The sequence below is a fragment of the Pecten maximus genome, chromosome 14, assembly GCF_902652985.1.
Source record: "Pecten maximus chromosome 14, xPecMax1.1, whole genome shotgun sequence".
In the NCBI taxonomy this organism is placed as follows: domain Eukaryota; kingdom Metazoa; phylum Mollusca; class Bivalvia; order Pectinida; family Pectinidae; genus Pecten; species Pecten maximus.
In genome coordinates, this window is record NC_047028.1 from 35,776,415 (window position 1) to 35,801,871 (window position 25,457).

The window sequence follows — 25,457 nt, forward strand, 5'->3', positions numbered from 1 at the left end:
TCTATAAAACAAACGAAACTCCTGGCTAACACAATTATACGATATATTTCACTCCCCTTAGTAAAAACCAGATTCCCTTTTGCATCTGACAACGGATCGATCTGCTATGGTCTACCACCTGTAGACGCTCTGGTTGTGTTGGTCGTTATAAGTTACATGTCAAATTACGTGCCAGATCAACTATCAGCAATTTTGTAACGTTCCACACACAAGGCAAACCGAACAGTGTAGAGATGCTGAGCGGTATCAATTCATTTTTATCGCAGAAAATAGCCACAAACTAGAATCAAGTACTTATAGACAACAGAGACGATCACATATCATAGATTGGGATATATCCAGTATGATCACCGCACAGATAAAGGTTAAAGAGGAGAACAATGGGATATGGTAACAACAATATGCTCCACTACATACTAAGGCTTGGTCAGGTTTAAGATCAACAACAACAACAACAACAACAACAACAACAACAACAACAACAACAACAACAACAACAACAACAACAACAACGACGACAACAACGACGACGACGACGACGAAAACAACGTCGACGATAACAATAACAACAAACAAACAAACCGCAATTTTATTGAAAGATAGGGTCGACTGCTGACAGAGAACCGTTCATGGTTTCAAGAGATGACTATTAGTGGAGACCAAACTAGATATCGAATTAATGTAAGTGTAATTTTTTTGTAAACAAATCTTGTGTTATTTTGTTTCCTTATCAGATAAGCGTAAACTATTTTTTATGTAAGTCTTGTTTTTTTGGTTTCTCTGTTACAAAAGCGTGAACTATTTCTCTGTTACAAAAGCGTGAACTATTTTTCTTTAAGTTTTATATTATATTATTTCTCTATCAGAAAAGCGTAAACAATTTTTCTATAAATCTTGAATTATTTGGTTCCTCTTTTACTAAAGCGTAAAACATTTTCATATAAATCTTGAATTATTTTGTTTCCCTGTTTCCAAAGCGTAATTTATTTTTCTATAAATCTTGAATTATTTGGTTTCTCTTTTACAATAGCGTAAACAATTTATATACAAGTATTGAAGAATTTTGTTTCTGTCAGTTAGTTCTGTATTACTCAGACCCTCATTGTTATCAAATGTTTATATATCGATATTTACAACAACCGACTACTGATCGACGTATACATAGGAAGCTTGCTCAGCCAATGTAAAGTAGACAGAAAGTTATGTGTGTATCCCAAATAAAGGTGTCGTGCTCATCAGAAACAAGAACACCATTGAATATCTATAACGCACTAAGACACCCCTTGGGAACCAAACTGTTAAACCCCAACGCAAACCAATTACCAGACATGTTTAGCATGCATGAAATCAACAGCGAAGCAATTAATACAATTGGCAGTATGTGGTTGTGTGCTGTTTTACGTGGTAGTTGATACCGGTAATTATCTGGGATGGGAACGTATTGTAGGATTACCGCATTTTTGCTGTAGATATATATAATATGAGGCATAGTTGCTTTGGATATATATTGACAAGCTGAACACAAATAAAGAAAATGCCCGAATTTGGAATGTAAATTGCCTGTTCCAGTTTATAGAAGTAAGAGCATTTTTGCTGTAGATATATATAATATGAGGCGTGGTTGCTTTGGATATATATTGACAAGCTGAACACAAATAAAGAAAATGCCCGAATTTGGGATGTAAATTGTCTGTTCCAGTTTATAGAAGTAAGAGGGAATAATTACCAGTATCTTACATGCAATTTAAGTTGATAATTTAAAATGTTTCAGCAACGTTTTTGCACATGATATGCATTTGTATCTCTGTTCTAGAAGTTAACAGAAGTATTACAAAACATACTAGTAGACTAAACATTTATCCAATAGACATCTTCAAGGCCTTACTATTTCGCCATTACTTTTGACGATACCGTATAATAGTATACAATTCACTACTTTATTTTGAAACTGTATGGAATCGAAAATATGACATTTAGGAAAAACATTTTTCACTAGAGAATATCCATTATCTGGACGTCATAAATGTAAATAAAACATGGATACCAACTAATCTGATATTTGTCGATATGAAGGCATGCTGGTTAAAATGTTTATTTTGCAACAGTAAATGTTTAATGACTTGACATAGACTCCCCAAATGGGCATGCTGGTTAAAATGTTTGTTTTTCAACAGTAAATGTTTGATGACTTGACATAGACTCCCCAAATGTATCCAGTCAGCTATTTTAGTGCCCGCCCCCCAAGGTTTGGTTGATTGTTCCAAATATGGAGTCCAGACTAATGCGTTGAAGCCTGTAACAGTTTCTATCATTGTTACAAGGAATACGGCGTTATCGTTAAATCCAGACGACCTTGGTGCTTATCGTACAAACGAAATCTATAAATGGAAGATATATATATATATATATATATTTATCTGCTTAAAATGTGAACAAACTACAAACAGGGTTAAATACTTCACCCTTAAAAGTGATCCTCATGAATCATGAATCAATTCAAATATATGGATATTGGACCTATAATACCATATGGTTAATATACTTAAAATCTCAGCTTTTAAACATATAAGGATGGAAACCCCTCCCCGAGCATCAGGTCCGTAGTGTGGCTCGGTTAGAATTGTTTGTATAATCTCATCGCTTCTATGTAATGTTTTAGTTTAAGAAAGTCGTATGCCATCAATGTTCACGACATTGTGTGTTTCACATGAAGTAAACAAGGATTGTGAGTCATCAGGTCTAAACTAGTAGTATGTTAAAATCAACACTAACATTTACATCTTCGTTGACGAGGATTGTGGTACATTAACTTTGGTTGTGCATTGCTTAACAGCTGTTGTCATTTCGGGACCCTTCCCCCTGCCCAATGTGCACGATTTATACGTGTGGTGAATATGTGTTTTAGGAGACTGTGATATGTTTGTGTTTACATCATTGTGAGAGCGAGAAACTGATGCTGACTAGATAGTGCTACCTCACTGACATATACTGCTTAAGATATCTGGGACGAGACACCTCACCCGGTCACAGTAAACTGACACAGGCGAACTTTCCCAACTCTGAAACTACTGAACGTTAAACGTAGTGACTGCCTCTGTCATGGGACATATCCACAAACCTTCTTCACAGGGGCGAACGCTCAGCTGAAGCCCAAAGTGAGGCGATGACATTAACAATATGTTGATAATGTTGCGATAAATACCGGATACTTACACTGATGCTGCATTCTAATTTACCTAAATATCCTTAATTGCTTAAATTAGAAAAGCATTATGTGTTGACTGAGCATTGTGGTTTTGCTGGCATATACATGAAAAATAATAGGTGTTTATGCTAAATATGTAAATAAATATCCTACAATCATTCATTTCATCGGAATAAAGGGCTAATAACGTCAAAAAATACTTACTGTAATTAATCTTTTAGGGAATATCATTTCGCTATTTTCTGTATATCGACGAGTTCGTCCCTTTTTCCTCTGAGATAAAATCTACTGAGCATATGAGAAACGGAAATTAGCCGTAAGTTATACCATGGCCTAGTAAGCAGGTTTTAGATACATAATGTAAGGTTTCCAGTTTCAAAACAATAATCCCTGAATCAGGTAATTCGTAAAACATGTGGACTTAATAAAGCTTTATCAGCGATTTACATGGACGACTTCCCGTGAGTACATTCGCACTGGTTACAATGGGCGATAAGGAATACAGGAAATATATATTTATTGGCCCCAAATTGTCACGGATGAACGAGCATGCTCATCTCAAAAAGCTGTTGAATGATAATCTTGATTACAGGTGGGAAAGGGTCACCTAAAGCACTTAAATTGATCCAGATTTCTTTTTGTCATTTTATCCGTCTTCGACTACCTAGGACATTACCTGCCATCTTGTGTTTCATTCTGTTGAGCATCAAAATGTCGAGGATTTCTAGACTAAACAAAACGTAATGGTCTAAACTTTCATTATTTCAATTCCCTGTGTCTTGGCATTTCCGCTCTTTAAATTGAGAGTTCGCATATATTCGGTATTTTACGATGAGCGGATCCTTTAGTTGTATCGAGACTTTTATGAATGTCTGAAAATAGTTGGCTTACGTGTCAACCTTGATATTGGCACCATTGATTGTAAATACACAACATCACCAGTGTGCATTGTTATCGATTAGCTATAATAAACTGACAGGACAGTTTTATGAGCCCTTCCCGCCAGTGACGTAGACAATTACGTAATTACAAAACAATTGACGTCATAATAGAAATGTAGGGAAGTGATTTATGTTATCGAAGCTATTGTAACAAATATAGCACATCTTTCAACATAAAAGACACGAATGAAAAACTATCTAATCAAACCGGTGACACACGTGCAGTGAAAACCTGTGTATTGATCGAAGATGTCACTACTCCGTAGACCTTGCCCGTAGAACTCAGTTTGTCAATATAAAACTAACGATCTGTGCCTGCAGATCTAAACATAGAATTTATAGTTACCACCTACACACACATATAAATAGTATCGATAGCCTACACAAATCTAAAGATAGATTTTGTCTCTCAATAAATCTCATATATTCGTTATCTCTACAATTAACTACGCAAATCTGAAATAGGTGTTATATTCACCTCTAACTACACAAATCTGAAATAGGTGTTATATTCACCTCTAACTACACAAATCTGAAATACATGTAGGTGTTAACTCTACCCCTAACTACACAAATCTGAAATAGGTGTTATATGCACCTCTAACTACACAAATCTGAAATAGGTGTTATATTCACCTCTAACTACACAAATCTGAAATAGATGTTATATTCACCTCTTACTACACAAATCTGAAATAGGTGTTATATTCACCTCTAACTACACAAATCTGAAATAGATGTTATATTCACCTCTAACTACGCAAATCTGAAATAGGTGTTATATTCACCTCTAACTACACAAATCTGAAATAGGTGTTATATTCACCTCTAACTACACAAATCTGAAATAGGTGTTATATTCACCTCTAACTACACAAATCTGAAATAGGTGTTATATTCACCTCTAACTACACAAATCTGAAATAGATGTTATATTCACCTCTAACTACACAAATCTGAAATAGGTGTTATATTCACCTCTAACTACACAAATCTGAAATAGGTGTTATATTCACCTCTAACTACACAAATCTGAAATAGATGTTATATTCACCTCTAACTACACAAATCTGAAATAGGTGTTATATTCACCTCTAACTACACAAATCTGAAATAGGTGTTATATTCACCTCTAACTACACAAATCTGAAATAGATGTTATATTCACCTCTAACTACACAAATCTGAAATAGATGTTATATTCACCTCTAACTAAACAAATCTGAAATAGATGTTATATTCACCTCTAACTACACAAATCTGAAATAGGTGTTATATTCACCTCTAACTACACAAATCTGAAATAGATGTTATATTCACCTCTAACTACACAAATCTGAAATAGGTGTTATATTCACCTCTAACTACACAAATCTGAAATAGGTATTATATTCACCTCTAACTACACAAATCTGAAATAGTAGTTACCCCTATCTATAACTAAACAAATCTGAAATAGGAGGTGTTGGATGCCCTAAAGACTTGATCAGTTAAAAAAGGCAGAAATATGGGATATTTCTAAGTATCATCTATATTGAAAATAACAGTAGCTGCTTCTTTACATAATGTGAACTGGGTTAAAGTCTGAACAACACAGGTGTCTCATTATAAAGGATGTACTCTTATTTAATAAAAGGTCAAACATTCCACAAGAGGAAGAAAGAATATCCCAAGGGTATCGGGACTTGATATGAAGTTCATAATATCGGACGCTGGCGATCTTTTTAAAATTAATAGTCAGATTAAACCACTGTCAACGATATTCACCAATATTGAGGCACGGAAATGAAATATTTAATGCATGAAGATATGCCAAGCTAGGTGAGAGAGATGCTTAAACACCAATATTTACATACATATTACTTTAATTTCAACTGGAATTGAAAAATTTGTTTTCTTTCCTATTTTTCAGACTGCGTATAGAAAGTGGCTATGCTCATTACATATAAACTACTACCACACATGCTACTTCGATAGAGACACACCAGTACCGCCCTGTCCAAATACGTGTATGGAGGTAGAGCGCAAGTGCCCATTTTTTCGTCCAAATACGTCCTACGCTCAAGCAGGAGACCCAAGCTTCATATGCAAAGGTAAGTCACACAAAATAATGTTTTTCCATGGTAGAATAATTCTCTAAATCAGTTGACCTGGTACGGGTCAACCGCGTACTATCGTCATTATGCCAAGCTATTATCTTTATTCGCCTGTTGCAACTACTTTGACGTTCTTTTGAAAACAAATAGTAAAAATTATGAAATTTATTGAATTATGGGGTTGTTGAACATCCCCATCCATTTTTGGGATTTCTTTACACCTTTATGAGTTTCCTCTGTCCTATACTAGGTACCAACATTTAAGGCTCTTACACAAGCATCACTGATGAATCCTATCACGACAAAACAGCTGTTTTATTAATTTTTGGCTCTACGGTATCTTACTCGCAATTTATATTGAAATGTGCTAATATCGTGTCTTTGCACAATCCGTGAGAAAAATGAAAAATGGAATGTTATATAGCGTCTTTTATACAATATCAAAATTAAAAATTATTTATTGAAGTATGGGTCTTTTTCACATCTCCATCCAGGTTTTGACATTTTTTTGATCTATTTCGAGTTTTGTTTTTGTCGCCTCCTGTTGTTTACACTTTAAGTCCTCAGTATCATTGACGAGTTAAAGAAGGACGAAACAGCTATATGGTGCAGTATAATTAATCTTTGCTCTACTGTATTGAACTTTCAATTTATTTTGAATTGTGCTAATAACTTTATAACTTTAGGGGCCGCGGTGGCCGAGTGGTTAAGGTGTCCCGACACTTTATCACTAGCCCTCCACCTCTGAGTTGTGAGTTCGAAACCTACGTGTGGGGTAGTTGCCAGGTACTGACCGTAGGCCGGTGGTTTTTCTCCGGGTACTCCGGCTTTCCTCCACCTTCAAACCTGGCACGTCGTTGAATGACCTTGGCTGTTAAAAGGACGTTAAACAAAATAAACCAAACCAAAAGCTAATAACTTGATTATCTTTGTATAATCCACTGAAATCTTTCAATATCAGTTTGCTCCTGTTTCCGTTTGGATTACTTGTATATATATGTAACACAAAATATACACTTATTTTTGTACATGTAAGTATACGGACCAGTTATGCTTATTATTACTAACATAATGATTGTCAAATTAATATATAAGGTAATGTAGCTGTCTTAATAAAAAAAATCATTTAGAATTCAACATTAGCATTCAACATAGTACAATACAAAAGAATAGGATCCAGAAATAAGTTGTAGCAACTTATATAAATCCGTTTCCAAATTCATCTAACTTGCCTTCAGGCTATTTTAAAACCTTCCGTCTTCCAACTACTATCTTTGTGTGTTTTGCCAATTAAAGAGAATTCTGGTTTCTCCTCGTTTTGTCCAGAAGCCAAAAATGTGAAGCCACGACCTGGTAATGTTTAGTTAGTACTAGTGAACTTTTGTTTGGTGTGGTGTTTTTCATCCGTGACTTTAGACTTAGAAATCGGATAAATTGATGAGACCATTTCTACCCGGATTTTAGATCTCATCAGACGGTAGATCCCGGTAAATATGACAATCTTTTATGGGAAAAAGAAAGAGCTCTCTCTCGCTCTCCTTCTAAAGAGACTTTAACATAATTAGATCCATCATGTTCATGTTAGCAAACTTGTTGAAGAAACACAATGATTATCTTGACCTAGTAAACATCAAAAACAGCGGGAAAGAAACAACCTAATTCCTTTGGTCTTTATGTTCGCAGTACTGAAAGTATTAAGATATTATTTCCTTCTTCTGAGGGCAAGCTGATCTGACATTGTTTGCTTCGGGATGGAATAGTACTTTCAGGTCCAGCTCTGTTACTATACCATCTCGAGATGACAATATTATATCATTATGTCTTCAAAAGACGGCAATAATGTTTTAGTATATCACACTTACATTTTATTTTGTTCATTTCAATATTCAACTTAATATTTCACCACCGGTGGACCTGTCAGCGTCAGACATTTTCATCGCCCATGTCCAGTACAAACAGTGACGTCACAATAGATTCGCGTTCAATCTTGCGCCAAATTTGATTGCCTCATAATATCCGTTTAATGTAGCCAATAAGAAGTCAGTATTCAGTCGTGTGATAAACTAAGTATCCCAAACAGACAAACACAAATATTTTGCTGTCAATATAGTATACGTACTCCGAGTGAACACAACCGTCTTAGTTACTAAGAAATATATGTGTATATTGTGGCACCTTAACTCCATCGATCTGCCGAAGTAATATGATATTTGTTTGTTTCTACATAAGCCAACGCTAAGAAATGATACTACTTTCTATTAATAGGTTACATCTACAGTTTTAGTTATGGCGTAGTTGCCATCGCAACATGAACGTCATCTTTATATTGCTGTGATACTTGTAGCCATGGGCGTAAACGTTGATCTCGTGTTTGCGTACCTGGCCTGTTATGTTATTGATTATTTCAAATATCAAACAAAGGTGTAGGTTATTATTGTTTACACGTGTTTGCCTTTTGTTGTCTGCTTAAAGCCGTGTCGGATTTTCGATGATATTGATAGCCTGCATTTGACCTATATAATGTATATGTTCTGATTTAAACATAAACTTTGTTTAGGAGAAACAATTTGTGGGTAGCTACATGTGTATTAACGATCTATGAAAATGCTACCATTGAGTTGAATAGTGGGACAGGAATAACAGGCGTCTGCTTCTGCTTAGTATAAATGGGAACAAAATATTAGCCCTTATTCCTACTATATCAACAAGCTCACCACCCACTTCCGGTCTGTCGAGTGTTACACCTTGTGGATATAGTAGGAGAAGGGGATAGTATCTTTTTCTATTAATACTAACCAGAAGCAGACGCCTGTGGGTTAACTTACCATGAGCGAATTTACCGATTCTTTACCATATTTCTAATCAATGATACTTCGATACAATGATTTACATGTATATCAAGACAATTATAGCCATCCACTGTGCACCATTTTCCATTGCAAAGAGCGTTATCTTGAAACTAAAAGTTGCCTCATGAGTTCAACGGAACCATGATAACGTGAGGACAACAATATTTTTCGGGGAGACGAACCCAGAGCTCCCCAACCCTGGCAGCTCCTATCAAATACATAAGTGTGTCTACAATTACTGCTTAGTCATAATTGTTTACACACATCTAGGATATTTCCAGCTGGGGGTAATAATTTTTTTGTACCGTAAAAAAATAATAACTTTCACCAATCTAAAACGTTAATGCGATTATTTTTGTTAAACTAGATATCAAAGTATGTTTATGAACAATACATAGAGACAAATTTCATTCATGAACTATCATCGGAAGAAGGGACGTAACTCAAAATAGTAGAATTGAGGCAATATATTCACTTATGTATTTACTTATGTATGTGCCTTCTGGCTTTGTTTACTAACTTAATGTTGTTGTTGTTTACAGATCGTGATATACACAGGGAAGAACCCTATTCCAGTTGTTACAGAGATTGTCACCTGAGAACTAATGACTGTGAATTTCCGTGCAAATCGGAGGACATTACCACAACATCATCTATCACAAACGAATCTACCGATTCCACCAAAATCACACCCAGAAGTAAATCAAGTGAAAGACTTGCGCTTCTACAAAGACCCAGTTTAGTGAACATTGTACTATATGTGTTAAACCTGTGTATAGTTAGGACGTTATTACAATACCTATCGATAGGCTGGACATAGATAGGTCCCCTGTATATAGTGTACAGTATTTCTATCCATCATACCAATGTGAACCAATTATATTATGTGCGGAAACGTGTGACAGAAGTTTAGTTACGACTCTTCAGAAATTGGAATACCCTATAGTTGTGAAGAATAGTCATATAGCAATCATTTTCAAATGGTTCCCGTGTTATTCAGTAAAAACATGTCTGCCACATTTTACGTAAAAATGCAAGAAATGTCCTATTATGCCGTCATGAAATGATAATCAAATGAGGCGACGTATGTGAAGATTACACAATGACGTCACAATCGTAATTATTTATAGAGCTGAGATAGTGAAAATCTAGAGGCCGAGAATTAACTTGAAATCCGGGTTTTTATATAGACCGCAAATGGATTTGAAAAATGAGATTTCTGAAAAATTTTCATTTCAGCTTACCAGAAATTCCTAAAAGGAAAACTATTTGACCATTCTGCTATGGAATCCTGTGTCTACAATGAAAAAGTTGTGTATCAGTACTAGTACTTCCATATACATTCAGGGATCCGCCTATTGTAACCCAATACTATATATATATATATATTATCATGTTTAAGTTAATACCAATTATCTAGATCTCTATTTTTTTTTTTTTTTTTACTGCTTACATAGCCTTACGTTTCGTATAGCATTATGTTCAACGACTGATTGTGTGGTGGATTGCCTCATCTAGTGTAGACGTATAGGATATAGAACAGAGTTTGATTGATTTTCATTTTTGGAATTATGATATCGTCAATATTTTTTGTTGATATGTAACTCAAAATAAGCACCAAATTTTGTACATATTTTTATCCTAGTCAAAAGCGTCCCTACACATATATATGGTTATCTCCCCAACTAGACTTTCGCACTTAATCGCTGTGTCCATATTACCTGTTCTGATCACAACCTCAAAACATTATTTGTATACATATGGTTTGTTTTATATATATAGTATAAGTTTTACTGATATTATTTCAAACTGAATAACACCGAACGAAAGTTTATGTAATTGTAAAAGCTAGTACGTTAAGTATGCATTATGTTGCAATTGGATAATTTGCATTACATAATGAATATTCTCCTTCGAAAACCAAAACAATAGTCTAGTACTTTATAAATGTTCTTCAAATATTGAAACAGGGTAGACTGTTATACTAAATATGTGGATTGCTAATTTCGCTTTTTCCAATAAACCTGTGGCCAGGTGTAATTAAGCAAGGGCCATATAACTTATATTGGTCTGGGATATTTGTAACGTAGCATATACTTTATAACATATTCTTTTGTGATATTTTGAAATATACTTTATATATAAAATCATTTGTTTTAACAATAATTCAACAGTCGAGTTTTAATATTTTCTAGTATGTTCGAGAACATTTTTAACTTACTAAGAGGTTTGTAACTTTCCAATATGCTTGCATATTTATTGTGCTTTAACTTATTGCAGATTTGTATAAGTTTAATGTTGGTTTAATTGTTATTTTTAAGGCTAGTTCCCTCATTAGATGTGATAATTTTGCTATGTGAAATTGTACTCATTTTTGTGTTTTTACGACATTTCCCATTACCAGGGTGTGATATTACTTATGAATGAAATATTATTTAATCATCACAAAAATGCAATTTAATTGGCACGGGATAGTCGTAAAACAGATATGTGTTACTGATGTACAGTTTGGTACACTGCATCACGGCCCGTCCTAACAGAATAAAAAATACAACTTTATTGGATTGGTGTCATAAACACCTACATGTATTCAGATTGATAACTCACGTTTATGCTATTAAAAGGCTGTTACTCCAAGTTTACAGCTGTTAAGAATTCTAACATTTCTTTGATCGCTGTCGAGTTTTTAAAGGAAATTACCTTTGATAACCTGACAAGCCTTCAACCTACGCTTCATTTTTAGTTTGATTTTGTGTTTGGTTTCATATGGTATAAACAATATTATTGATGTATTACTAGGTCGAAGTTGTCATTATACGTCTCGCATTCTGTTCATAAGTATCTGTATCTATGTTGGTAGTTTCGTTACGACAAACAAGCAAACAACACATAGCGTCATATTATTTAACGTTAGACGTAGTTAGCTCAAACTTATGTAAGATATAATACTGTAAATACCTATACAGACAATGTAGATGTTCATATATTATGATATCTTCCAGGTGGATGTCGGTGAATTGTAAACAAAGGTGGACGATCCACGTGTTGGAGTGTCTTGTTTGTGTATATAGTATATAAGTCAAATGTGTTAAGTGGTGTGTTGTCTACGGAAGATAAAAGTGTGTGTGTGCGTTCCGTCGGTTTGACAGTTGACAGATGCATTAAAAGGAGGTGGATTTTTGAATGCGTGCAGTGCGTGGTTTTATATCAATTTAAACTACAACAGTTGTGTTATTTGATAAATTGAAGTTGAAAGGAATTACGTGTGATTGTGTTGCTACAAAGACATAAAAAGCGTGTAGTGACGTTCTGATTGAAGTATATTTAATATGTGTTTTGTTTGAAATTAAAAGTTATATACATGCGGGCAAAGTAACCTGGAATAAAGCACATATACCATAGGTGCTACCTCTGCCTGTATCAGTATAATGTTAGAAACTGTGCTGATACGAACGTTAAAAAGCCGATTTATTTCATTTTTTACCTGTTTTTTAGGTGAACAAATATGTAAATATGTAAGAAATAATAAACACAAATTAATGTTTTGTGAAGGAAAAATTAGGCAGTTTGAGAAATATTTGAGAAGGTTTACGTAGTACATGTCCAAAAGCATGTGAATGATTTTTTCCTTGCAGTAAATCCTAATGATATCCAAAGACATAACCATGTTGGCTATATTACAGTACTATTGCACGTCGGGAGTTTTGAAGTTATACAGCATGATCAAACTAGGTAGTAATATTAACGAATACAACATGAAATATCCGATTCTGATTTGTCAAATATTCAACTAATATCTTAACAGGTCACATATTAAAATAATATCTTGACATTGCATCGCCTTTATCACATTGTTTTCAAAAATCGCTACATTTATGTACACATTGATATAATATAATCATTTCTTACCATGATAAAGGGTAATTCTTGTGTCAAACATTAGACGTTATAATTGACAATTGCTTAAATTATTGTATTTATTATTTTAAAAACAAAACATAGCAGTTTTTAATTAAAGAGTTAAGGAAAATCTATAGTAAATTTTACTAATTAAACTATTGTATTTATCCGTTTAAATGCAGAAAATAGCAATTTTGAATTAATGAGTTAAGGAAAATCTTAAGTAAATTTTACTTATTTAGCTATTGTATTTATCTTTTTGAATGCAAAACAAAAGCAATTTTTAATTAAGGGTTCAGGCTAATCTATTGTAAATCTTATTAATCAAACTATTGCATTTATCCTTTTAAATGCATCAAATAGAAATTTTTGATAAAAAGTTAAATCAAATCTGTAGTAAATTTTACTAATTAGATTGTTGATTTGGTCACCATGGTGAGCCGTAAGGCAAAGATACTGACACATTAACTCTGATGAAGGAATAGGAAAGTAATTATAGCTGATACTAGGAAACGATAATAACTTTTGTGTCATAACAAGGTTTGAAAGTTTGTAAACTGCTGTTTTGTTATAATGCTTACTTATTCATCACATATATACGATTCCCCGTCATATAGTGATATTAGGTCATTTTTTAATAAAACATGTTTAACTGGTACCCAAATTTAACGCAAAAGTATTAATATCCCCGAATTACATATAATACTACTCCGTTCCAATGATTCTGGTGTAGGATGTTTGTATTTTTTCTGTAAGTTCCAGCCAATTATTAATAGTCTTTCAACAATCATTTAATTCACTGTTTACCTGTTCTGTCCGCCCGTTTGAATATATTTAACATTTTAACTAACTTCGAGTGTGATTTATTATACACGATCGATATGTGTAGGTTGTACCCACTAATGTTTGAATTGGTGAATTTGTCTCGTCATCCAAATTCAATATCGCAAACATGATTCACAGAAAATAACATCACATTGTTTACTACTTACAAATAACCATTTGAATCGCAATGATGTCTAGTTTCTAGATTTTGTTTTGGTTTAAACAGTATTTTATTTTGTAAACAGCAAAGTTGTACACATTACATGAATGTAAGGATTCGAAAACAAGCCTAAAGCTTATGTTAATTCGTCTCCTTATAAAAGAAATAGCAAAATATATACAGGCGACGGTAAGTCAAAAGAGCATGGATATGGTAACTTAAATACAAAGTTTAAACCAGAAAAATTAGGTAATAATGAAGATCATAATTCAAAATCTTAATCCATGTCCCAACTGTGTCAGTACCAGTATGTACATGATAAATGTTGGCGCGTATTCTATTTAATACATTATTATGATAAACATGTTATATATGTATTATATTTAGAGATATGATGCCATTGAAAGACAGATGAAGCTCCAAGAATCACCCGATCGAGCTCTTGATATACGATATCAATTTGAGAAGCGTCTGCTTTCTAGAATAAAACATTGAACAGTAAGGAATATATCTTCATTTTGATCTGGAAGAAGAGTACTGTCCCCACGGAGAGCAGACTTTAAGTTAACATTATAAGGGAGGGTATCTATTGTTTCTCTTTTGATTTTGTTTTAGAACTGGATGATAGTTTAAGACTTTATCAGGTAGCACATATTTTGATAGCAGCGCTAGTTTTTTTTTATAAGATGTGTACTATTTGTAATTTTGGACCGTGTGCAATAGCAATATACCTCCAAAGCATTTTAGCGAAACAATGTATTTCCTCAAATTCATCAGACAATAACTGTTTTAATGAACTCATCTGTAAGATTTTTGCACGAATACTTTTACAATAGCTCACAATTATGTCGTAGTGGCGACGTTTTTTTCATGTGGATAAACAAGGGCGATCAAGCAAAAAGAAAGAAGAAAATAATTACAACAGCCCACAATTAGGTCATAGGGCTGAGTACCTCGTCCTTGAATCCGTCATTTCTTTGAAACACTTCTTCACTCATTATGGTGACGATTTTTTTCATCAGGAGAACCAATGGGCGATCAAACAAAACGAAAGAAGAAAATAAGTACAACACCAAAATCATAATTTGGCATTTGTTAATATTGAGGAATGAACATTTAAGAGGGTAACAAACATTGAAATAGTTGACCCTTAATGTTAGGACTAAATTATAGTTTTGTGAAATGAATGGGACGATAAATTGTAAGAACTGATGAATTTGTCTCAAATCCTGCTAAACTTATCATCATAGCATCTAAAACGCGATATTCATTTCATGCTTTTATATTGATAATTAAATTAATAAAAATTGGAACTAGATTTAATTACGACGTTTTATAACATTTATCATTTTCATAGACTGTAATTTCAACAACTATTTCTTAAAAGAACATTTTGATAACATGGAATGAAATTAATAATTGTTACTTGATAGATATTAAAGTGTGGGAACAGACAGGTAAACTTGTCTGAACTCATGGGCTAATGATAGAGGAAACAGTTTGTAATGTTCCTGCTTACAGCTTTAGTAGGACTTCACATATGCGTTTTCAAGTAAAATACAACATATCTCTCGATCTCAACATAGATGTTATTCAGTAGAATGATATTGATTTGACACAAATTAGGAGCATCAGATTTAGTCAGTTACACTACTTAGACTAATAAAAATGGCAAACCCTAACGAAGAGCATTAAATACTACAGTATATTTGTTTGTTTCCTAACTTCCTTTGTGTATATACATAGAATGGTAGCGAGTGTTATCAGATCTAAATCATACAATACCATACTTAAGATCATAATATCATACAGAAATACATAGTATGTTTGACGTGTTCTCTCAATCAGATGTGAGATTAGGTTTCTCATAATTCAAAAACAGGCATATGTATGGTTGTCTCCCTTCTCTACCTGAATATTTGCCAAAAGATTCACATGTCTTGTTTGGCCTTTGTGTAGAGACTGTTAATAAAAATAATGTTAAATGTGATATGTTTGTTTGAAAATATATACAAGTTTAATAAAAGCAAACGTTCTTTGTTTTCTTTTCAATGTCTATTGGCAAAAGATAGTGATTTATAGGAAATTATTACTACGTACAAGTTTGTCGTTTGGCATTTATTACTTCACACAAGCTACAGCAGTGGGAAGAGAAAAATATCGTATGAAATTTGGTACTTCACTCAAGCTATGACAGTGGAATGGTCAAAGCGTCATACCAAATGTAAATGCAAAAAAAGATGAAAACCATGGAAATTCACAATTACATATGGAGTTTGTACACAAGCTAAGACAGTGGAAAGTTCTAAAAGTCGAATCAAATGTAACTGAACACAAGCTCAGACAATGGAAAATTCGAAACCTCGTATGGAATGTGTTACTGTACACAAGCTAAGACAGTGGAAAGTTCAAAACATGGCATGGAATTTTTTACTGAACACAACCTAGGACAGTGGGAAATTCAAAATTAAGTATGGAATTGGTTACTGTACAGAAGCTGAGATAGTGCAAAGTTCAAAACGTGGTAAAGAATGTGTTACTATACACAAGCTAAGACGGTGAGAAGTTGGAAAACGTCTTATGGAATTAGTTACTGCACTCGAGCTAAGACAGTGGGAAATACAAAATGTCGTATGGAATGTGTTACTGTACACAAGGTGTGACAGTGGGAAATACAAAATGTCGTATGGAATGTGTTACTGTATACAAGGTTAGACAGTTAGAAATACAAAACGTCGTATGGAATGTGTTACTGTACACAAGGTGTGACAGTGGGAAATACAAAACGTCGTATGGAATGTGTTACTGTACACAAGGTAAGACAGTGGGAAATACAAAACGTCTTATGGAATGTGTTACTGTACACAAGGTAAGACAGTGGGAAATACAAAACGTCGTATGGAATGTGTTACTGTACACAAGGTAAGACAGTGGGAAATACAAAACGTCGTATGGAATGTGTTACTGTACACAAGGTAAGACAGTGGGAAATACAAAACGTGGTATGGAATGTGTTACTGTACACAAGGTGTGACAGTGGGAAATACAAAATGTCGTATGGAATGTATTACTGTACACAAGGTTTAACAGTGTGAAATACAAAACGTCGTATGGAATGTGTTACTGTACACAAGGTAAGACAGTGGGAAATACATAACGTCGTATGGAATGTGTTACTGTACACAAGGTAAGACAGTGGGAAATACAAAACGTCGTAGGGAGTGTGTTACTGTACACAAGGTAAGACAGTGGGAAATACATAACGTCGTATGGAATATGTTACTGTACACAAGGTAAGACAGTGGGAAATACATAACGTCGTATGGAATGTGTTACTGTACACAAGGTAAGACAGAGGGAAATACAAAACGTCGTATGGAATATGTTACTGTACACAAGGTGAGATAGTGGGAAATACAAAACGTCGTATGGAATGTGTTACTGTACACAAGGTAAGACAGTGGGAAATACATAACGTCGTATGGAACGTTTTACTGTGCACAAGGTTTAACAGTGAGAAATACATAACGTCGTATGGAATGTGTTACTGTACACAAGGTAAGACAGTGGGAAATACAAAATGGCGTACGAAATGTGTTACTGTACACAAGGTTAGACAGAGGGAAATACAAAACGTCGTATGGAATGTGTAACTGTACACAAGGTAAGACAGTTGGAAATACAAAACGTCGTATGGAATGTGTTACTGTATACAAGGTAAGACAGTGGGAAATACAAACGTCGTATGGAATGTATTACTGTACACAAGGTAAGACAGTTGGAAATACAAACACAACACAAAACTCGGTGTATAGTTAGTTTAGATCACATAGTGGAAATCTCAATACAGCCTTCATTTACAGAATGTCATCCTGAATTTATGCTCCAGTAACGCTGCGGGGAGTCGGTTTGTGTTTAGCTCAGTTTCTCAAAAGTACCAGTGTTATTTCAACCAAACCTGGAATTTTGCTGCATTCAATTATAGACATTATCCTGATTGTTTTTCGGTTAAACCTCTAAATTTTGATATATACAAAATGTATTAATATATATCTTTATTGCTTCGTCCAATGACTTGAAATCGAATTTAAGTCAAATTTGAATATATTTTATAGTATAGATGTATTTTCTTCTTAGTTAGAGTTGGCGGGGGAAAATGTCATATTTAGGTGAATTATGATAATTAGTGAGTTTACAAAATTATACATTTATTTTGCAATGCATCAATATTTACACATGTCTGTAGCACATACTATCAAATGGAGGTTTTCGGTTATTTTTGGAGTTTGCTGAAAATTTAGTTTATTGACAAAACGGGACAGTCGAGACATATAATTACGGGTAATTCTTGTCCTGATTTTGTATTTTCTTACTCATCTTTTTTTTTTTTTTTTTTTGAAATCATATTCAACACACAACATTACAAATTACTACTGCATCCTCACATATACACAATTATAAGCTTATTTATTAACTGACAGTCCGTCCTGTCGATGTGGACATACATGTAGTATAGAGGACGGAAAATATTTTAATTTTCATCGCCCATTATATAATGTACAAAGAAATACAATGCTTAGACATCTATCATGGTACAGTAACAAAACATACGAAAGCCTGGTGATAATTCCTTAGATATAAAATCAAACGAAGCTATTTGTAAACATGTTAAGCATATGATATTGATAGCGAAAGATTTATATTGACATTCAAAGATATTCTATAGCTTGTTCTATAAATGTACTGTTTGATGAGAAGAGTTACTTTATTGTCGACTATCGAATTTATATCATTATTTGTAAGTCCAAAATATATCTGTAGGCTTTGTACCGTCCGTTCAAAGGGAGGTAATTCTAACCGTCATCAATGCATAAGCAGTTGTCACATCGGTGTTTCATAAGAATTTCTAGAGAGTAAGTTGCACGACTTCATCGATGCATTCAAAGTTATATCTGACGTGACTTTCATGTGCGAGAATAATATCGAAAGTTTGTAACTTGCTCGTGTAGAGAAAGTTATTGACTTTTCGTTAATACACCATATTTATAAAGTCAACATAGACTAAAACAAAAATAAAAGACTTTTGAAACATGTTTTTTTTTCGGATCAGAAATAGGAGATCGCAGTGTGTTACGCGTGCGTGACCGTTTATATATATTAAGCTTCAACATTCGGCCATATTATTTTTCGATTTAATTAAAACATGTTTTATTTAAATCAATATATACAAAAGGATTGGGCAAAGGCTTTCAAACTTATATTGTATACATTTGTATGAAGCCATTTCCCAATTATATATATGTTTTTAGATCTATCCACAAATGAAAATCACAATATGCGATCATCGCCAATCTGATTAAAATCAGCTGTTACATGGCTACGTTTACTATGCACTACGCCTGAACGTAGTGCATAGTAAACGTAGCAATGTAACAGACCCCAGGACCACCACCCTCTGGATCCGCTAGTCTATATAAACTATCTATATCTCGATATTCTACAATCGTCTCCCGTCCTGTAACACAAGTGTTGGTATAATAATCACTTTGAGGTTTGGCCATTTTTAGCGTAGGGTGACTAGACTATCAGTTAAAGTGATACACATATAACCTAACTATGTACATACATTTACGTTTCCGAGAATTAGACCTACGCGTGTCCTTCACGGATAATCATTATATACTATTTCCGGTAGTATCCAGAGTGATCGGCTATCATAGCATTTGTGGTAACTTAACCTGAAGAAAACGAAGACCTTATATACCGTGTTCGAAGCTCGTTGTAACTTCATGCAACCAGAAACAACAAAGGTTTGTATTAGGTATGTAAACAAATCAAATAATCGTGTGAAACAAAATTGTGTTACTAAAGCAACTATTATTAATATTGTTGTAAATATAATTTCGCGTAAATAATTTAAAGTTTAGAATATATCAGAATTATTGATAATATACAAAACTCTAAGGAAATAATAAGCTTAAACTTTTTGGAAGTTGTGCCATTTAGTAGTGTATGTAAACTACACCAGCATATCCTTTATCTAAGTTGTCATAACTAGTCTTTTCTTGGCGATAAAACATCTTTATACTTATGTTTAAAAAGTGGGAATAAAAACTTTTTTTAGGTTAATGCATGTTAATTAGCAGAATGTTATATAGCTCGTCGTCAGATACGTATACGATACTTACTGGAGTGCGAGGTACAGATTTAAAATTAATAAAGATTTTTTTTTTCTTTCAATCTGTGCTCCTTCGGCATATCAAGTCCTGTATCCGCCCCTGGTACAAATACATGTACAATGTAAGTATAAAAACATTAATTGATTATAAAACATTAAACTTATGATGTATGAGGTGAAAGTTGATGTTTCTACAAATGCTGGTATGAAATCTTAGCTACAGCTCCGACCAGGAAGATATTAGTTCCTCTTTAATCAACATTTACTCTTACTGAGAAATACATTATATATATGTAGTGAGCAATGCGTGGTACATTTGGTATACATGTATATACTACTATGTATGTGTATGTGTATGTGTATAACCTATATCTGTCTTTACGTATCAAACGCGTTAATGTATATCACTAATCATGTTAACAAATTGTATGAGATATGTAACATGATTATAAAAAGTATAGGGTCAAAACTGAGCACGAACAAATGTGAACATAATTATAAGTTTACTATATACAGTTGAGTGTAGACTAAAGGTTACACCCAAGTGCACTCCGAGTGCACTCCATTTGGTCTTGGAGTGCACTGTCACCACGCAATGTGTACTAACGACGCAATTTGTAATACACATTTCAAAGTTATTTTTACTGGATAAATTGTCATCAGATGGAAAGATAATCTTCACTTGATACATGTTTCGACCTAATTCTATAAGCAAAATACTTATTTATTACTTATAATGACATTTGAAAAGTTATTACAAATTACGTCGTGACAGTGCACTCCGTTTGGACTCCAAGTCTACCTGGAGTCCTATAAGACACCTCGATACATAACACACAATTTTCTATCTCTACAAATCAGTGACATACAACAAGACGAGAGTTATTTTTCGGCATAGCCGTATAATTTTCTTTTGTTCCCGGATATGACGCGACAGGTAGCGTTACTGGTCAAGATGAAGTATGTGATTGGTCAAAGTAGCGGTAAATGCAAACCGTAGACATGCAGTTAAAGACGAAACAAAATTAAGATTGAATGCAAGCTGAATAAGTGGATGTATCTATTCAAATGACACATTAATAAAATCATATTCCTGATTCAAATGCAGTCTTATTATCACCAAAAATGGTTCAAACTGATATAATTTTGTTATCTGTGCTGAAACTGCGCATTTATTAATTAGTTCGTTAATTTATTTCACCAGCAGTTTTACATTATAACCACCAGCATTAAAACTATATATTTCTTGTTATTTTTAAAACCTAAATTCATATAGAAACTTGATTTAATGACACATACGATTTTATTTTACATCTTCCTGTTTTACCACGGATTAATGCTTTGTGCTATAGGCTTGTCAGTACTTATATGGTACATGTACATGTAACAACCAACCCCGTCTAAAAAAAAGTCGTGCCTATGGTTGCTGCAGTTTGACATTCTTCCATTTTTGTTTACCGATCGGTTCGAGCTAGTGATTTTTATCTAAACAATCATGCTGACGGATACATAGAGAGATTATGGCGTTAACATGAGTTTTTGAAAGCATATATATTTATTTATAATGACATAACATGTTTGATTCCAATACGAAGTCAAAAGCGTAAAATTAGTGTAAACCAATTCGAATGCGCCGCATTACAATACACGAACGCCCCTTTTGCTTGTTCGGATATCCTCGGATGTTATCATCATGTGCCCGGTTTCCGAAACATTTGGGATTTTTACTTTCACTTTTAGATAAGATATGGGTGAACATGTTTGTAAACATCACATGTTAAACATCGGATGATGTTTAAAATTTAAGGTGACAGGTAATTATAATGATATATGTCTGTTAATATTGATAATTATAATATGGTTATAATGATCCGAAGATGTACATCGCAGGGACTTTAAAATCTATCATTTGATGTTGGGGGCGAGGGAGTGTTAGAAACAGAAAATATGGCGAGGGGTCTGGGCGCCACATTTCCACTCACAGAAGCTCTCGAAGAAGCTCAAAGAAGATGTTGCTAAATCCTACATTCGGAGACTGTCAGGACCACATTTCCCACAAAATAATAACAATTTTTTTGAACCATGTAGTATTGTAGCGGAACTGGACCGGGTCGATCATCGGCGACGTGTTGCTCAATTGATAGAGCATCCGGCTGGTGTTCGGAGGTCGCAGGTTCGAATCCTTGTCTGGCCGTGCATTTTGCCACTCCTATGTACTACAGCATTATGAAGAAAATGTTTCTGAAATTCTGGAATTGTATATGTAAGTGGAACATGGGACATGTCTACCCACTCAAACAATGTTAGAGATTCAACACGTCAAGAACTTTTGACAGATTCCGAGTACCAGCTGTACATGTGTCCATGTCATAGACATGTGGTTGGCATAATAATGTTGATATTACTTGTATCACAATTGTTGTGAAGTACAAAGTCTTCATTGCACAAGATTCATGATCATTTTATGTGTAACAGGAGAGGAGAAAATGTAGCGGCCAGACCGGGGTTCGAACCCGGGACCTCCGAACACTAGCCGGATGCTCTACCAATTAAGCTACCTGGTCACCGATGATCGATCCAGTCCAGTCCCACTACACACCTCCCTCCTTTTTTCCAAGTCTTCGCCCTCGAAGACACACGAGACCCTTATACCACCACCGTGGGTATTTTAGTTGGGCGCCAATTTTGTAACAGGAGAGGAGAAAATGTAGCGGCCAGACCGGGGTTCGAACCCGGGACCTCCGAACAATAGCCGGATGCTCTACCAATTAAGCTACCTGGTCACCGATGATCGATCCAGTCCAGTCCCACTACACATGTAACAATTGTCCAATTATTAAGTACCTCTACTTGTATATATTTGTATTATTTATTTCAGATATAAAGAAAAAGTTTCTATTTTGGAGTGACTTTTCTTGTTAATGATGTCAACTTCACCATCTGGGCGGTCACCATGGGGATTTGAAGGTGAAGGTCACAGTGCTTGGAATAAACAGGTCGAGCTGGCTGGCCTTACCGCTGACACTGCAGCAAGCTCAACTGATTCTGAAAACAAAAAGAAAGGCAAGTATCATTTTGTAAAATAGCCCATGTACATGTAACTAGCATTGAAACTAGAAACAAACAGGTTGTTGTGTGTTTTTGGAAAAAAATAGTTAAAAGTTATTTCTTGTTTTCTTATTAGACTATATGATTTCATTTGTAGGTTCTCCCAGCTTCGGATCGTATTGAACACTCTTAGCTAGCTAGTTGAGGTTTTTCTTGTTATCATATACACTAATTAAAATGAAAAGGAGAACCATGATCCCTGTGAGAACTCTTATTTTCGAACGTCGATCTTCAATGGTTTCCAGTAACATGTATATATATACTGTTTTTAGAAATAACAAGAAAACATTGGAAAACTCCAGGCTCCAATTGTTCCAACAAAGAATGCAAAGTGAAGTTGTCTTTGATACAGAGAGCTCACCACTGTCGCAGGTTTGTATATAACATAGAAACTTTGGCTCAGACTTGGACTGAGTTCATCACAAGGTGTGATGAGTTTGATCTGAAGAGATCAATAGGAAATAAATGGTCTAGAATCGATTCTTTGGTCGTATGATTGTGTTTAAATATCAGAAATGATAAGCAAAAAATCACTTTCTCTTATTGGTTTTTTTCCTGTTTTCATTTTTAGCCCACCATCATTTCCCTTTGTTGGCCTTCCATCTATCATTTGTCCATCCATCCGTCCATCTGTCTGTCTGTCTTCCCAGGAGGTCATGTATGCAATAACTACTTGATGTATGTTTTCTTCCTCTTTCTTTTTGGTTTTGTTTTACTCTATTCATTTCTCCATTTAAGATGCGGAGGGACATTCTGTGAAAATTGCCTTCAGTACAAAAGAAGACTTAACCCTCTTGCAAACCCGGACCCAGATGGGAAGCGGTACAAAGTAAGGTTTTGCATATCTTGTGTACAAGCTAAGCTCACTAATCAGGTCCAGGACCTGATTCTTAGTGGTGTGATGTCCTTAGTGGTGTGAAGTCCTTAGTGGTGTGAAGTCCTTAGTGGTGTGATGTCCTTAGTGGTGTGATGTCCTTAGTGGTGTGATGTCCTTAGTGGTGTGATGTCCTTAGTGGTGTGATGTCCTTAGTGGTGTGATGTCCTTAGTTAGTGGTGTGATGTCCTTAGTGGTATGATGTCCTTAGTGGTGTGATGTCCTTAGTTAGTGGTGTGATGTCCTTAGTGGTGTGATGTCCTTAGTGGTGTGAAGTCCTTAGTGGTGTGAAGTCCTTAGTGGTGTGATGTCCTTAGTGGTGTGATGTCCTTAGTGGTGTGATGTCCTTAGTGGTGTGATGTCCTTAGTGGTATGATGTCCTTAGTGGTGTGATGTCCTTAGTGGTATGATGTCCTTAGTGGTGTGAAGTCCTTAGTGGTGTGATGTCCTTAGTGGTGTGATGTCCTTAGTGGTGTGAAGTCCGTAGTGGTGTGATGTCCTTAGTGGTGTGATGTCCTTAGTGGTGTGATGTCCTTAGTGGTGTGATGTCCTTAGTGGTGTGATGTCCTTAGTTAGTGGTGTGATGTCCTTAGTGGTGTGATGTCCTTAGTGGTGATGAATGTCCTTAGTGGTGTGAAGTCACTTAGTGGTGGTGTGATTGTCCTTAGTGGTGTGATGTCCTTAGTGGTTGTGATTGTCCTGTAGTGGTGTTGATGTCCTAGTGGTATGATTATGTCCTTAGTGGTAGTTGATTTGGATGTCACTTTAGTGGTTAGATGTCCCTTAGTGGTGTGAAGTCCTTCGTGGTTGTGATGTCCTTAGTGGGTGATGTCCTTAGTGGTGTGACGTCCGTTAAGTGGTGTGATGCCTTAGTGGTGTGATGTCCTTATGTGTGTGCTGTCCTTTAGTTAGTGGTGTGATGTCCTTAGTTAGTGGGGTGATGTCCTTAGTGGTGTGATGTCCCTTAGTGGTGTGATTGTCCTTATTGGCTGATGTCCTTAGTGGTATGTGATGTCCTTATTATTGCTGTGATGTTCCTTAGTGGTGTGCTGGTCCTTATGTAGTGGTGATGTCCTTCGTGGTGTGTGATGTCCTTATCGAATGTGATGTCCTTAGTGGTGTGATGTCCTTAGTGGTGTGATGTCTTAGTGGTGTGAAGTCCCTTAGTGGTGTGATGTCCTTAGTGGTGTGATGTCCTTAGTGGTGTGATGTCCTTAGTGGTGTGATGTCCTTAGTGGTGTGATGTCCTTAGTTAGTGGTGTGATGTCCTTAGTGGTGTGATGTCCTTAGTGGTGTGATGTCCTTAGTGGTGTGATGTCCT

General features: G+C 34.9%; 2 protein-coding genes and 1 non-coding gene across 4 annotated transcripts in view; 2 read left to right on the forward strand and 1 right to left on the reverse strand.

Annotated features, from left to right (window-relative positions):
* Positions 1-16,007, forward strand: part of LOC117342020 (transmembrane protein FAM155B-like) — a 109,860-nt gene extending 93,853 nt beyond the window's left edge. The window contains exons 2-3 of the mRNA XM_033903966.1: positions 6,059-6,239; positions 9,634-16,007. Coding sequence (XP_033759857.1) covers positions 6,059-6,239; positions 9,634-9,911 — 459 coding nt within the window. The 3' untranslated portion in view covers positions 9,912-16,007. The remainder of the gene's footprint in view (positions 1-6,058; positions 6,240-9,633) is intronic.
* Positions 16,008-21,850: 5,843 nt separating this feature from the next.
* The window catches only part of LOC117342213 (vacuolar segregation protein PEP7-like), a 35,228-nt gene continuing 31,621 nt past the window's right edge, over positions 21,851-25,457 (forward strand). The window contains exons 1-4 of one of the 2 annotated variants that reach the window (XM_033904269.1): positions 21,851-21,968; positions 23,033-23,217; positions 23,535-23,634; positions 24,001-24,091. In XM_033904269.1, the coding sequence (XP_033760160.1) occupies positions 23,076-23,217; positions 23,535-23,634; positions 24,001-24,091 (333 nt within the window). In that variant the 5' untranslated portion in view covers positions 21,851-21,968; positions 23,033-23,075. The remainder of the gene's footprint in view (positions 21,969-23,032; positions 23,218-23,534; positions 23,635-24,000; positions 24,092-25,457) is intronic. The other variant, XM_033904268.1, reaches the window with a different exon arrangement.
* On the reverse strand, positions 22,866-22,937 carry Trnan-auu. The gene has a single exon. It is a non-coding gene; the product is annotated as a tRNA-Asn (tRNA).